The sequence below is a fragment of the Drosophila takahashii genome, chromosome 2R (genome assembly GCF_030179915.1).
Source record: "Drosophila takahashii strain IR98-3 E-12201 chromosome 2R, DtakHiC1v2, whole genome shotgun sequence".
NCBI lineage: Eukaryota > Metazoa > Arthropoda > Insecta > Diptera > Drosophilidae > Drosophila > Drosophila takahashii.
In genome coordinates, this window is record NC_091679.1 from 42757714 (window position 1) to 42770918 (window position 13205).

Here is a 13205-nt window from a genome sequence, read left to right on the forward strand (position 1 = left end):
TGGAGAAGAGGGCTATTGGTTGATCAGGAAATGCATAAGGAAATGGGAAATCACTGAGAAGAAAATTCTAGCGAAGGAATAAGAAATCAGGAAGAAAGAGTTGAATGAAAATCCAAGCTGGGGATTTAATTGAAATTTGATTCCTTGCGTTGATGGATAAGTGACGGCTTTAGAAAAATTATAAAGAAAGGCACAAATCTGAGAAAACTCAAATGAATGAGTGTTGATTGAAAAGTACTTCACCGATGTCAATCACACAATTACTTTGGGTAAAAGAAAAGCCATTGAATGATTTCCTTGATTTCATAATTTGAAAAGCAGTTCTTCAGCAGGGTCTACATAATAATTTTACATATAAATTATAATCACATAATCTTGTTCCAACACTGATCTCATCTAATCTCCAAGTTAGCCCTCAATTTATTGGCACAAATTTGTGTGATTTAGCCGTCTTTTTCGTGTGATTTACCTTCGCTTAATGAAATTAAGATGACATTAGCTTACAAATCAGCCAAAAAAACTTGTATATCGGCTGAAAACAACATGAGACCTTAATTTATTTAAATGCTTATCCGATCGTTCAAAATTAATTAAGTGGCACACTTTAATTTGCATAAAACCCAACTTGGCACATAAACAAATAACACAAAAAAAAAACGCAGGCAGGCAATCAAGTACAAGATCCATAAAATCCATTTTCAAGACTTTTCAGACAATGGCCAAAATGCAAAAGTCTGTTATAAATTATTTATGACGTTTCCCAAATGTCAACAGCCAAATGCGTCGCCCACCAAATGACATTTGGCGTCAATTCGGAAAAAATGCATTTGGCTTAGGAGAGAAAAATGGTTTTTAATTATAACACTGGTTTCTTTTTTTTTTTCGTTGACAAACTGAGGCAGGAAGGTGCTCAGCCTGGCTTAAACACAATTTAGACGCTGCAATTAATTTCGGTTTTATTTGATTGTTGTCTGCGAATGGGCTGTGAGTTTTCAGTGCAAATCAAGTTGACATGAATACCTGTAGAAAAAAAACCAAACAACAAAAAAGAGTTGACAATGGCAGACACACAACGACAATGCAAAACGGAAGTTTAGTATATTGCAAAATAAAGAACGCAAAAAGAAGCAAAAAGCCGATAGTTCAGAGTTTTGTATGCCCTTAAAAAGAATATTTTAAATTTATAAAGTTAATTGTTTTTAAGTTAATAAATTGAATCACATAAATTAGCAATATAAGAATAATAAATTAATCTTAAACAGAACACCTAAAACTGAAACAAAAAAAATGTTACATTTATTTTATTTTATATTTATTTTAACAATTTTAAAAAGCAACTCAGTTCTAACTAACTCTTAATAATTTTTATTATTTTACTTAATTAAACAAAATAAATACCCTCTAAATTTAGCGTTTATTAACATGTAAAACAACACAATTAAAAATCAATTTCCAAGTCAATAGCGCTATTACCGAGCATTTGACCAATATTGAATTTGTAAAAAGAGAAGGCAAACAAACAAATAGTTTCCGAAAAGAGTTTGAACGACAACGCAGTCCGTAGAAGGGTATAAAAACAAACAAAAAACGCAAATGCAACGGAAGTTTGATAAAATATATGTGTGTGCGAGCAATCGAGAAGCATAAAGAACAAACACAAAAAAAAGGTGGGCAGGGGAAGAGGAAATAGCAAAATACACTGTAATTAACTGGCGGCTCTTTACAAAGAAGAGGGTGGGGGGATTTTTGCATCATTTATTCCGCATGAATTTGCATTCGCAGCTTGGTCAGTTTCAAAGGCAAACCAGGGTCAGAAACTGGGCGAAAGCGATTCGAAATGCATTCAAAAAAGGAAATCCGAAATGCAGTTCCACAATGCATGATGATTAGGGGTTGCAGTTGCAACTTCGAGGATGCAACTCTCTCTGGGCAGCGGCAGAGTGATAAATATTTTGCGCCTGGGATGACAGCCCATAAACATTGCGATTACGAGTATTGACAATGTTCAATCAGGACCACACGGGGCATCCTTTTTGAGTGGCTCTACTGTACGCACTACAAGTCACTGTGCGTACAAGTGACAGCTGCCGATCCGCTGTAAGCCCTGATGATTACATTGTTTTTGACATGGACACAGACATAGACCACCCCTTCTTTCCATCGTGATTGATGATTGATGACAGGGCCGAGATGTACGAGATGTACGAGCTGTCAGTTGTCCATTTGCCCAGTCATCCTGCGTTTTCCAACACTACAGAAAGGGATCGGTTAGGGATCTCTCCACACTGAAAGGGGTTACAAATGCCCAAAGTCAAAAGCGGGGCGAGATTCAACAGCTTAGCGAAATTTACATACTTGTACAGCCTTATGGGTGCACCCTTAGCTTACCTCATGGGTATTGGGTTTCGCTTTCCTTTGTGCATAATGCATTTTCACGGCGGGACACCCCGAAATAAAAAGCGATTTGAAATTTGTACCCAAGTGGGCGTTGTAATGTTGACACTGTAATTTACGCATTTCACCTTTTTCTTGAAAAGCATTTGCATACATGCATCGCCTAAATGCCAAAGGGTAATTCGATATGGGAAACATTTTTCAACCCAAAAGTACAGTTGTGTCTTGGCTAACTATGTTTGTGCAGTGGGAGCACCCAGCTTGTAGTCCCAGTGACACAATTATATGTTGCATCCGCCACTTCCCACGTCAATTCCTCACAATTTACCCATAACAAAGTGCCACTCGAAGCTGCAAACACCCGCAATTCCCTTTGAACTTCGACTTGTCTTCATTAGTCGAAGAACTAACTCAGCTGCCGATGTTGCTGTTCTCTCAAGTGCCGATGCCCAGATAAGGCCTACATTAATTTCCTTTGTCATGGAGCCAATTTCTCAAAGTACCCCTCCGGCATTTATAATTATACAACTTTTTGAACCACCCGCGGATGACGAACATTAACAGAGAGCAACAACTGCCAGCGAACGGCGCTCAGTTCAAGTTTCGCTTTTGCCGGCCGCCTTGCCCAAGCCTCTTTAGCTCAGTGGCAGAGCACTGGTCTTGTAAACCAGGGGTCGTGAGTTCAATCCTCACAGGAGGCAGCTTAAAGCCTAAAGGATATTTTTTCTTTTTTTTATGTTTTTATTTTTGTTTAATTTGTAATTCCTTACAAAAAATTGTGACTACCCAGTTTAAAGAATTATTAAAACTAAAAACTATTGATTTGGAGATATAACGTATCTAAAGCGAATTTTAAATAAATATTTTATTATCTGTGGTTTGAATAGGAATTTTAAATATACATTTTTTTTATTTTACATAGATAAATACAAGCCATAAAAAAAATGATTAGTTGTGAACTCACTCCACAAATATTTTATTTATTCATTACTCACATTTCTTTTTATTATGATAAATTGACAACACATGGTATTACTTCAAATATTTGTTTGTTTGTATTAAAAAAATCGCTAAACAAATTAGTAAAAAAATTAGACATTATACCTGTTAGTTATTAAGTTTTGTACATAAATAAATCCTTGACTTCACCTTCAATATGATTTAAAAGTGTAAAATAACACTATGCAGCATCAAAAATTTACCACGATGGATGCTATATTTTTGGATTCGTTACGAATTCCCAAGTTTAACTGCGTTTTCCAAAAAGTTCCCCGACGCAAGGATTCTTAGCAAAAGGACCTCAAAGTTCGAGAAATGCTGAAATTGGCCAACTTTGCGGAGCTCTCAGAGGCAAATGGATGCATGGTTTGATTCGATGTTAAAGTTTTTTAAAAGTTACACTCTTTATCTTTCAAATCCCATACTAAGAATAGTTTTAGGATTTTTTTTAAGGCAGAAATAAATTCCTGAAAACAGGGTCTAAAAACTTAAAAACATACTGCTGCGGTCAAAATAGTAGTAGTGTTGCCGCCCTGTGTTTTTAAGGGTTTGATGTTGTCACTTTTTTTTATCCAATTAGTCTAATAGTAAAATTATAATCAATACAATATTACCGGGAAAAGACCAATTACAACAACAAACTTTTAAATAAACAGGCGGCAACACTACTACTATTTTGACCGCAGCTGTATGTTTTTAAGTTTTTTGACTATGTTTTCTGGAATTTATTTATGCCTTAAAAAAAATCCTAAAATTATTCTAAGTATGGGGTTTGAACGATAAAGAGTGTATCTTTTAAAAAATTTTAACATCGAATCAAATCATGCATCCATTTGCCTCTCAGAGCTCCGCAAAGTTTGCCAATTTCACCATTTTTCGAACTTTAAGGTCCTTTTGCTAAGAATCCTTGCGTCGGGGAACTTTTTGGAAAACGCAGTTTAACTTGGGAATTCGTAACGAATCCAAAAATATAGCATCCATTGAGGTAAATTTAAAAAGCACTAAAAATGCTGCACAGTGTAATTAATAAAACAAAACCACCCAAAATAAAAAGATCCCGAGAACGAATTGAAGTTGCAGATTCCCATCTGCCTCCTGTGAGGATTGAACTCACGACCCCTGGTTTACAAGACCAGTGCTCTACCACTGAGCTAAAGAGGCGAACAACGCAGCGTTGCCAAAAGTCTTAGTCACCTTTGGCAATTTTTATGCGATTTAGTTGTTGCCAAATTTAGCATGATTTTTAGTTAAACGTAAATGATTTTCCGTGTTTGGTAAAAATACGATCATGTGTCGGCACTTTTGTTAGTAAACAAATGCGGAATGTTCTCTTCTCTCCCACTTTCTCTCTTTATCTTCGGCATTCTCTCTTTGTCTAAGAATAAAGTCCCAAAAAAAGCTGTCTTTATACCACACGTTGTCGTTGAATTTTCCCGATATACCCATTCAGTTCATCTGCAGTTTTCTAGCCGAGAGTACAGAAAAGATTGAAAAATCTCTATAGACTTGCATAATTTAAAAGGTGAAAAGATAAGATATAGATAAAATGAAAACTCCACTTAGCCAGAAGACGGGCTTCTTTGCCGAATACTATCTGAAGCTCAAGGATCAGGCGGGCGCCAATTGCGAATCGGATATCTCCAAGTTATCTGCCTGCAAGAGCGATGAGGAGCGCGTGGCCTATGTGGATGGGCTGCCCTGGGTGCAGGCGGGGGATGCCAACCTGGTGGTGAACCAGGAATTCGCCGGCAAGAACGCATCTCTGGGGGCGGAGATCAAGGAACGGGCGACGGCAGCCTTTAAGGCCAAGAAGTGGCTGGAGGCCATGATGCTCTACACCCGGAGCTATGTGGCTCTGCCCAGTGAAAATGGTAAGGGGTTGACACAGTTATCTAGTTCATTCTTATCAACGATATCTGATTCTTCTTCAGTTGCCGAGATACGTATTGTTTTGGCCAATCGCTCAGCCACCTTGTATCACATGCAGAAATATCAGTAAGAAAATCGGGGTAGACCCTTTCTGGGAACAGTTTAAAGTAAATCACCTTAAATCCCTTGCAGAGAGTGCCTGATTGACATTAGAAGAGCCCTAGATCTGGGTTATCCCAAGGATTTGATCTATAAACTGTACGAGCGACAGGCTCGTTGCTACATGGCCCTTAAGGACTATCCCCATACCATTGAATCATTCAAGTGAGATTTTTATACCTCAGACAGCCAAAGTTATAACTTAATAATATCTTTAATCCAAAGAAAGTGCATCACGGCCATGGATGACTCCACATTGACCTCCGACAAACGGGCCAAGCTCAATCTGGATGCCATGACCATGATCAAGATGCTGCAACATGATCCCCGGACGGCCAAGCAGGAGGCAAAGCAGTTAAAGCAGAAGGTTGCTCTGGATCAGGCCAGTCCTGTAAAGTTGGAGGATGAGTTCGTGAGTCCGCTGGTGAGGATCGATAGCAATCGTCAGGAGGGTCGATTTGCCCGAGCTTCAGCGGATGTTCGAGCTGGCGAAGAGTTGTTAGTGGAGCGACCTTTTGTCTCTGTTTTGCTGGAGAAGTACGCCAAGACCCACTGCGAGAACTGCTTTGTTAGGTAAATTAGATATGGTTGTTCTTGAATTAGGAGCATTTCTTCCTGAATTGTGGTAACCCCTATTCTTTCTCCCAAGGACTGTGGTTCCTGTGGCCTGTCCTCGCTGCGCCGATGTTCTCTACTGCTCGGAGCAATGTCGTGAAGAGGCCTCCAAGAAGTATCACAAGTACGAGTGCGGCATAGTGCCCATTCTCTGGCGATCGGGTGCCTCCATTAACAATCATATTGCCTTGAGGATCTTTGCCAGCAGGCCTTTGGATTACTTCCTCAACTTGAAGACAACTATTGATGAGGAGCTGACCCCAGAGCAGCTGGTCAGGTGGGTTTTGTATTTACTTACTCTTACTTACTCTTTAAACAAACCCCTTTCAGCCTTCCCAAGGACGACTTCCGTAGGGTGGCTCAATTGGAGAGGCATCAGGGAGAACGTCAACCGTCCAACTTCTTCCAGCACGTCCTAATGGCTCGCTTTCTAACTCAATGTCTTCGGGCCGGAGGCTACTTTGGTTCGGAAGCCAATCCCGAAAAGATATCCATCATTTGCTCTTTGGTGCTGCGTAGTCTGCAGTTCATCCAGTTCAACACCCACGAGGTGGCAGAGCTTCACAAGTTCAGCTCCTCGGGCCGCGAGAAGTCTATCTTCATAGGCGGCGCCATTTATCCCACCTTGGCCCTGTTCAATCACTCTTGTGATCCCGGAGTGGTGCGTTATTTCCGCGGCACAACCATCCATATAAACAGTGTGCGGCCCATCGAAGCTGGACTGCCGATCAACGAGAACTATGGACCCATGTACACGCAGGACGAGAGATCAGATCGCCAGGCTCGTTTGAAGGAGCTCTACTGGTTCGAGTGCTCCTGCGATGCCTGCATTGACAATTGGCCTCGATTCGACGATCTTCCCAGGGATGTCATACGTTTCCGTTGCGATGCCCCCAATAATTGTTCTGCGGTGATTGAAGTGCCACCCAGCTGCAATGACTTTATGGTCAAGTGTGTGACCTGTGGCGAGATTACGAACATCCTTAAAGGTTTAAAGGTCATGCAGGATACCGAGATGATGACGCGCACAGCCAAGAGGCTCTACGAAACTGGGGAGTACTCGAAGGCCCTGGCCAAGTTCGTTGATCTCATCAGGATTATGTACGAAGTGCTGGCCCCACCATTTCCCGATTTCTGCGAGAGTCAGCAGAATCTTAAGGACTGCTTCCTCAACTTGGGCAATGTCTACACTCTGGATTAGAGGAAATGCCTATCAAAAATCTAAATATATTAATTTCTTTTCTTTTTTAACCTTTATTTAATGTATACCCTTGAGATTACATTGAAATTAAAATAAACATTGAAAAACTAATTGTGCAGTATTTTAGTGGCTTTTTTAGAGTTTCTCTTAAAATTTATGGCATGTATACTGCAGGTGCATAATCACTCCATGTGCAAGGTTCCCTGTGGAGCTTTTGGCATTCGCTGGTACATTTGTTGCTATTATAGCAGCAGCGATAACAGCTCATCGTAATTTCGGAATTTTCTATAAGTAAAATGAATATAATTAGACTTCGGCTTTTTGATTTTAATTTTTCTTTTCCAAATTAAACTTACCACTCTCATCCTTATCGGTTTTTAAATAACACTTTTCCTCCGACTTTTCCTGTTGTTTTAAAAGTGTTATTGACTTTTTTGATGTGCCTGGCTGTGTTGTCGGAGGTGTTGCGGACTCTGTTTTTGGTGTAATGGACTCTGTTGTTGAAAGAGTGGAAGTCTTTGTTGGTGACTTCGATGTTGAATATGTGGTGTAATCCGTTGTGGCAGGTGTTTTGAACTCCGCTGTGGAAGGTGTAATTGACTCTGTTGTTGTAGTTGTGATTGGCTTTGTTGTTGAAGATGTGGTGTGTTTTGTTGTTGTACTAATTGATTTTGGAGAAAAGTCTGTTGTTGATTTTGTTGTGATTGGCTGTGTTGTCGGAGGTGCAGCTGACTCTGTTGTTGAAGGTGTGGTGAACTCTGTTGTTGTAGTTGTGGTTGACTTTTTTGTTGAAGATGTGGTGGGCCTTGTTGTTGTAGTAGTAATGGTTTCCGGTGTTGTCCATACTTTTATTTTTGTTAAAGTTCTATGCTTAGTATACATATCCCAAAATTTAGTTGTAGGCGCCGTTGTTTCGGGGGGAGGCGTTAATTCAGCAATAGCCTTTACTGGGATATCCTGAGCCCAAGTTCCAGCCACCAAAATACACAAAAATGTAAATGAAATTATAGCTGAGCACTCCATTTTTAGTAAGCTGTGATTACTTCAGCTAAATATATGAAACTGGTCACCAGTTGAGCTTGGGCAGTAGCTATATAGCAACATTTACTCTCACTTTTAGAACTGATATCAGAAGAAAGCTAAAAAATGTTTAGTTTAGTGCGATAAAATGAATCCAAAATTTATAATTCTCATATTTATATATATTTTTAAATTTCCTGATAAAATTTAAGTTATACGAGTATGCTATATATACAAAACAAACAGTCATTTGATAACGTTATTAAATAACCATATAGCCTGTTGTATTTCATAACATACTTATATAAAAACCTACGAAGAGGGTGACTTTAAAAAACAAGCAGTGAAGATAAAAATTAGCAACTGGGAATTCCCTGTTTACGTCATCGACTTGGTGTGTTAGAGGAAATATTCATAGTGGGATGTCACAGAAGTCGCCGTCGATTTTGCGGTTTTCCAATCATATTTTTCTGTTTCTGTCAGATATGTTTGTTAGCATTTAAGAACAAAAAAAAGAATATAATTTATATAAAATTATGTAAACAATTGCTTATCATGAAGGAAATTAATAATAATAGGAGATCGGCAACCAAATATTATGTTGTTTCTAAGAATTTGTTTTTAAAAATAATTCTACATAAACCTACAAAGGGGGTGACATTAAAAAACAAGCAGTGAAGATAAGAATTAGCGACTGGGAATTCCCTGTTTGCGTCATGGACTTGGTATGTTAGAGGAAATATTCATAATGGGATGTCACAGAAGTCTCCGTTGATTTTGCGGTTTTCCAATCATATTTGTCTGTTTCTGTCAGCTATTTTTGTTAGCATTTAAGAACAAACAAGAGAGAACGCTATAGTCGGGTGCCCCGACTATCAGATACCCGTTACTCAGCTAAAGGGAGTGCGAAAGAGATGGAGAAAAACTTTGATCCGCCGTAACTTTTTAACGAATGTTCCGATTTAAAAAATTTCTTCTACATTTCGATAGGTATTGATAAACACAATAAAACTGCATTTTTACTTTTCCAAAATATTGAAATTTTTAAAATCGTATATATGCGATTGTGGGCGTTAGAGGGGGCGTGGCACCCTTTTGAAACAAACTTGCGCTGCGTAGGAACTCCTAGAATCTGCATGCAAAATGTCAATCTTCTAGCTTTTATAGTTTCCGAGATCTCAGCGTTCATACGGACAGACGGACAGACAGACAGACAGACAGACAGACGGACAGACGGACAGACGGACATGGCTAGATCGACTCGGCTAGTGATCCTGATCAAGAATATATATACTTTATGGGGTCGGAAACGCTTCCTTCTACCTGTTACATACTTTTGCACGAATACAATATACCCTTTTACTCTACGAGTAACGGGTATAAAAATAAATAAAATTAATTATATAAAATTATGTATTAGGAGATCGGCAACCAAATATTATGTTGCTTCTAAAAATCTGTTTTCTTGATAATTCTACATAACTTTAGGAGACATTTATGTTCCATAATTTAAATTGTATAAATTATTTTAAATATATTTATAATTTAAGAAGGACCCAAAACATCGGGAAAAAACTCGTATACCATGCGCCATAGAGCGGATTGTTTGAACAACTACTACAGTGGCGCCATCTGAGTTGTTAACGAATATAATGTAAAATTTCTTATGTAGATGAAATGTGCAAAAATTTTGCTGCTGCCCAGGAACTTCCCGTTTCCGGTTGTCTCGACGCCTTAGAGAGGCTTGGAGATTGAAAACGCTCATTGGAAAGAAAAAGTATTTTTTGGATATACAAAAGTTTTATTAAACTTTAAAACTTTCCATAAAGTGTAATATACAGTTGGTATTTCGGTTACAGTTTTATTTCGCTTTTATTGTATATAATTTTCAATAATCATAAAAAGCTCCTGGCGAAGCTATCGGTACTTGGTGAAATGAATGTTGTAGTAATTAAAACAGCGATAACAGTTGGTCGTCTGTGAATATGGCCAGCCTGCACATTAAATAAAGCAAGCAGATGAAATGTGATTCATTTTAAGTCCCTTTTTCCGTACTCATCTTTCCTTCTTTTTTCATCTTACTTACAAAAACATCTTTCTAATGGTTGCAACACCGTAGACTTCTTGGTGGGGTATATGGGTTCCACATGGGGGTGTTAATAGGTCGGAAATATGGGTTGCCTTTCTGTTGTTGAAGATGTGGTGGGTTTGGTTGTTGAAGCTGTGTTGGCCTCTGTTGTTGAAGATGTGGTGGGTTCTGTTGTTGAAGTTGCAGTGGGTTCAGTTGTTGAAGTTGTGTTGGCCTCTGTTGTTGTTGTTGGCCCATCATCGGTATTATCCATTGATTATAATCATACCATGAACACGCCCCCTTGTGAAGTTTATTGCATCCGGCGATTGCGGTGTCATAGTAGCAGCAGTGATAACAGTTTGTCATCCGCCGCCAGCCTCTTCCTGCATATGTAAAATTTAAGAAGATTAAGCCTATGATTCATGAATATTTCCATTTTCTAATCACTCTTACCGTAACAAGTCATAGTATACTCCTGCTGATCTTTCAGATAACAATTTTCTCCCTGCTGTCTCCGGCTCCAAGGCGGCACGACGGTATAAGTGGGACGCAATGAACTCGTGGGTCGCACGAGTGGAGGTCTTGTTGTGGATTCTGTTGTTGTAGTGGACTCCGTTGTTGAAGTTGTTGTGGGCTCTATAGTGGTTTCTGTTGTTGTAGATGTGGTGGAAGTTGTTGTCGGATCTGTGGTGAAAGTTGTGGGTTCCGTTGTTGTAGTTGTAGGGGACCCTGTTGTAGAAGTTGTAGTCGGCTGTGTTGTTGTAGAGGCTGTAGTGGACTCTGTTGTAGAGGTTGTAGTGGGCTCTGTTGTTGTAATTAACTCTGTTGTGGAAGTTGTTGTGGGTTCTGTTGTTGTAGTTGTAGTGGAAGTTGTGGTCGGTTCAGTTGTTGAAGTTGTGGTGGACTCTGTTGTTGTAGTTGTGGTGGACTCTGTTGTTGTAGTCGTGCTGGATTCTGTGGTTGGCATTGTTGGTTTCTCGGTTGTGGTGGTTGTTGTAATTTCTTCAGGCGGCGGAATGTCAATTGGAACTTGTGGCTTTGTATCCTGAGCGCCGATTCCAGCCACGAGAATAACCAAACAAATAACTGCGGTCTTCATTTTTAGCGAGCTGTGTTGACGTGAGCCGATTGCATCTAAAACTGAAACTGATCGAAAGTCGCGAGAAGCTCGAGCTTGGGCTACAGCTATACAGACACAGTCATTAACACAATTATACAAAACCCACACGCAAAATGTGAGGGCCGATAACAGAACGCTCGCTCACAGAAAAACCGAATGTTGAGTAATTACTCGTAAATAAGATGCCGGCATTTTAAAAATATTTGGTTGAGTAGATATTTAGTATTTAAAAAAGTTTTTCCGGAAATTAGTAGTTAAAAAAGAAGGGGCAGTTCTTTAGCGAGCTTTAATTGAAAAGGTTACATACATTTTTACTCCAAGTTAAAACCGAAGTCCCTGTGAAATTCTAGATTTATCTGTAATTTAAAACGCACAAAAAAAAATGTAATTTTTTTATCTACAAAAGTTGCAGTTTTAGGGCTAGTACTCAACCTAACAAAAAGTCGTCCAAAACTTAAAACGTAATATGAAAAAAACGTCTAGAAATTTTATTTCATACGAGATTATTTCGTTTTTATTGTACTAAGTTTTTCATAATTATACGGAGAACAGGGCTCCTATGGCGAAGCTATCAGTACTCGGTGAGATGACTGTCGTAGTTGTAACAACAGCCATAACAGTTGGTCGTCGGTGAATATGGCCAGCCTGCAAAATGAAAAACAAGCAGATGAAATGTGATTCACCTTGGGTCCCTTTTCCCGTACTCATCTTTCCCACTTTCTTCATCTTACTTACAGTTGTTGTACTCCAACTGATATTTCAAAAAACATCTTTCTAGTGGTTGCATCACCATAGACTTCTTGGTGGGGTATGTGGGTTCCACATAGGTCGAAAATATTGGTTCCCTTTCTGTTGCTGAAGTTGTGGTGGGTTCTGTTGTTTTAGTTGTAGTGGGTTTAGTTGATAAAGTTAAAGTTAAAGTTTAGGTTTAAAGTTGTGCTTTGTTCTGTTGCTGAAGATGTGTTGGCGTCTGTTGTTGGCCTAACATCGGTATTATCAATGTCGATTATAATCATAACATGAACACTTTCCCTTGTGAAGTCTAATGCATCCGGCGGTTCCGGTGTCATAGGAGCAGCAGCGATAACAGTTTGTCCTCCGCCGCCAACCTGCGTATGTAAAGTCAAGAAGATTAATCCTATGATTCATGAATATTTCCATTTTCTAATCACTCTTACCGTAACAAGTCCTAGTATAGTCCTGCTGATTTTTTAGATAACAATTTTCTTCCCGCTGTCTCCGGCTCGATGGCTGCACGACGGTATAAGTGGGACGCCATGAACTCGTGGGTCGCACGACTGGAGGTTTTGTAGTGGGTTTTGTGGTTGTAGTTGTAGTGGACTCCGTTGTTGAAGTTGTTGTGGGCTTAGTTGTTGAAAATTTAGTGGTTTCTCTTGTTGTAGTTGTGGTGAAAGTTGTTGTGGGTTCCGTTGTAGTGGACTCTGTTGTTGTAGTTGTAGTGGAAGTTGTGGTCGGTTCAGTTGTTGAAGTTGTGGTGGACTCTGTTGTTGTAGTCGTGCTGGATTCTGTTGTTGGAATTGTTGGTTTTTTGGTTGTGGTGGTTGTTGTTATTTCTTCAGGCGGCAGAATATCTATTGGAACTTGTGGCTTTGTATCCTGAGCCCCAATGCCAGCCACGAAAATAGCTAAACAAATAACTGCGGTCCTCATTTTTAGCGAGCTGTGTTGACGGGAGCCGATGGCATCTAAAACTGAAACTGATCGACAGTCGCGAGAAGCTCGAGTTTGGGCTACAG

The 13205-nt window shown here is 39.4% G+C and overlaps 3 protein-coding genes and 2 non-coding genes across 6 annotated transcripts; 2 read left to right on the top strand and 3 right to left on the bottom strand.

Annotated features, from left to right (window-relative positions):
• The first annotated feature begins 3023 nt into the window (after positions 1 to 3023).
• TRNAT-UGU (transfer RNA threonine (anticodon UGU)) lies at positions 3024 to 3095 on the top strand. The gene has a single exon. It is a non-coding gene; the product is annotated as a tRNA-Thr (tRNA).
• Positions 3096 to 4482: 1387 nt separating this feature from the next.
• TRNAT-UGU (transfer RNA threonine (anticodon UGU)) lies at positions 4483 to 4554 on the bottom strand. The gene has a single exon. It is a non-coding gene; the product is annotated as a tRNA-Thr (tRNA).
• A 356-nt stretch (positions 4555 to 4910) lies between these two features.
• Positions 4911 to 7274, top strand: Smyd4-3 (SET and MYND domain containing, class 4, member 3). Its single transcript, XM_017137472.3, has 6 exons — positions 4911 to 5264; positions 5325 to 5388; positions 5455 to 5586; positions 5647 to 5994; positions 6071 to 6313; positions 6367 to 7274. Exons 1-6 carry the CDS (start codon positions 4940 to 4942, stop codon positions 7235 to 7237), a joined length of 1983 nt encoding a protein of 660 aa, XP_016992961.2. The 5' UTR covers positions 4911 to 4939; the 3' UTR covers positions 7238 to 7274.
• A 2802-nt stretch (positions 7275 to 10076) lies between these two features.
• On the bottom strand, positions 10077 to 11997 carry LOC108054457 (uncharacterized). 2 transcript variants are annotated; one of them, XM_044393179.2, is made up of 3 exons: positions 10782 to 11997; positions 10344 to 10711; positions 10078 to 10251 (listed from the first exon to the last, which is right to left on the bottom strand). In XM_044393179.2, exons 1-2 carry the CDS (start codon positions 11425 to 11427, stop codon positions 10356 to 10358), a joined length of 1002 nt encoding a protein of 333 aa, XP_044249114.1. In that variant the 5' UTR covers positions 11428 to 11997; the 3' UTR covers positions 10078 to 10251; positions 10344 to 10355. The 2 variants fall into 2 exon arrangements, with proteins under 2 accessions (XP_016992917.2, XP_044249114.1); XM_017137428.3 differs by having other exon boundaries at positions 10077 to 10711.
• Positions 11998 to 12237: 240 nt separating this feature from the next.
• LOC123002715 (salivary glue protein Sgs-3-like) lies at positions 12238 to 13164 on the bottom strand. The gene is made up of 2 exons (XM_044393192.2): positions 12627 to 13164; positions 12238 to 12557 (listed from the first exon to the last, which is right to left on the bottom strand). The coding sequence occupies exons 1-2, from the start codon at positions 13117 to 13119 to the stop codon at positions 12445 to 12447; spliced, it is 606 nt and encodes a 201-aa protein (XP_044249127.1). The 5' UTR covers positions 13120 to 13164; the 3' UTR covers positions 12238 to 12444.
• Between the last annotated feature and the right edge of the window lie 41 nt (positions 13165 to 13205).